General features: G+C 49.9%; 1 protein-coding gene across 1 annotated transcript; it reads left to right on the top strand.

Annotated features, from left to right (window-relative positions):
* Positions 1-1,254: 1,254 nt before the first annotated feature.
* Positions 1,255-1,602, top strand: TraAM80_10298 (uncharacterized protein; the record flags this gene model as incomplete). The annotated part of the gene is made up of 1 exon (XM_029386930.1): positions 1,255-1,602. A coding segment is annotated over one exon (348 nt), but the record flags the coding sequence as incomplete, so codon positions are not given.
* Positions 1,603-1,604: the final 2 nt, after the last annotated feature.

Genomic DNA, 1,604 nt, shown 5'->3' with positions numbered 1-1,604 from the left:
GCGTTGCTTGCAACCTATGGGCGCTAAAAAAAGAAAGTTTCCGACGTCTAGGTGTGTCCCGGGCAAGGTCGTGAGCCTCCCCGTTGCGGCGCCAGAGTTCGGCGCCCCGCGAAAAGGGAGGCCAGGTGCCGGTCGAAGAGAGGGAACGCCCTGGGTTTCCGGCTTTTTTTTTGCTCCAAATTCGGCCCTGGACGCGGCGGAATATGTCTAGGCCGTGCGTTTTAACGTCTCCGTTCCCACCGCATTTTGGAGGGGGGAACATGCCCAGCAAGAGGCCTCGGGCGCAAATTGGGCTTCGCTGCACGGGTGTGAAAATGGAACTGGCAGCATTCACTTTGACGAAGGGTGAAGCTGCGCGTGCAGATGAAGAATGGGTGCATCGCAAAGAGAAAAATGTATTTTTTTTTTTTTTGTGGGGGTGGGTGGGAGGAATATATTTTTTTTTTCTTGTTTGTTTGATAGTGTTTTCTCCTCTATTGTAGTGTATGTACAAGGGCCTTACGGCCGCTGTGCATGTGCTGATAATGGGAATAAGCTGGAAGAGGTGTGATGGCAATATCGTGGTTGTGGGAACGAAACGATATGAATTAGCAAGAACAGACACGAAGACATTTTTTGGAGTTACCACTGTAGATCTTTGTTGTCTCTTTGGCTTTGGTCTTGGTTTCAACGTATTTTTCCCCCTTTGAGTGTGATTCCTGCATGTGGATAAAGCGTGCCCTTCTTCTTATTGTCATTTCCATGCTCACTGTTTACACAGAGAGTAATTCGATAGGGATGGGGATCGGAAGGAAGTTGGAACGACGAGACATAGTTATAATGTAGAGGGAACTGTGAACCACACGCGTATAGTTCTGGTGATCTTTTGCCCCGGGTGCGACACGGAGAGTATCAGGGGTGAAAGCATAGGATGAGTTGCAGGTGCGAAAGACGTCAAACGCTACTGCGATGCCTTCCGAGACCCACTTTGTGGCCCACACGGACGAACACAATAGGAACTAATGTCAATGTGAGATAGAGCAGCTGTACATGTATTACTTCCTCATTGGATAGGCTGCCCTTATTTTATCCAATGAGCAACAACTTCTACGCACACACTTTTCTTGCCGTTCTTCATTTCTGCGTGGGTGTAGGGTTATGATACCATTCCATTTTTTTCCTTTTTCTGCACCCCGCAATGATAGTGGATTGACTCACCCACTCAAACACACACATACAATCGCACATATCATTCCACGCGGCGGGGTATATATGATGGCGGATGAGGATGGCATGCGGGTGCTTTCCGCGATGAGGGCTGTCGTCCGGTGGATGGCGTTGCTGCTGCTGCAGTGCTTGGGCAGCCACCCCTCCTTCACCGCAGCGGGAGAGGACAGACGCGTGATCGTTAAAATCAAGACGTTTTTTAGCAGGCCCTATTGGGAGTTTATTGAGAGGCATGCTGTCGTCGTTTATTTTGACGTATGTGCTGATGCCTGTCGTGTAGGTGGAGGCCTCCCTTATGCGGATCAAACATCTGCTGCGCATCAGTCCATCACGGATTGCTTGAGACTGGTGCGAGGCTCTACAGATCCTGCAATGCATTCACGTACATGGGTGGCGAC

This window comes from Trypanosoma rangeli (genome assembly GCF_003719475.1).
Source record: "Trypanosoma rangeli strain AM80 chromosome Unknown Tra_15.4_contig_00882, whole genome shotgun sequence".
Classification (NCBI taxonomy): Eukaryota; Euglenozoa; class Kinetoplastea; order Trypanosomatida; family Trypanosomatidae; genus Trypanosoma; species Trypanosoma rangeli.
Note: the sequence above shows the minus strand (reverse complement) of the source record. Positions and strands in the feature narration are given on the sequence as shown.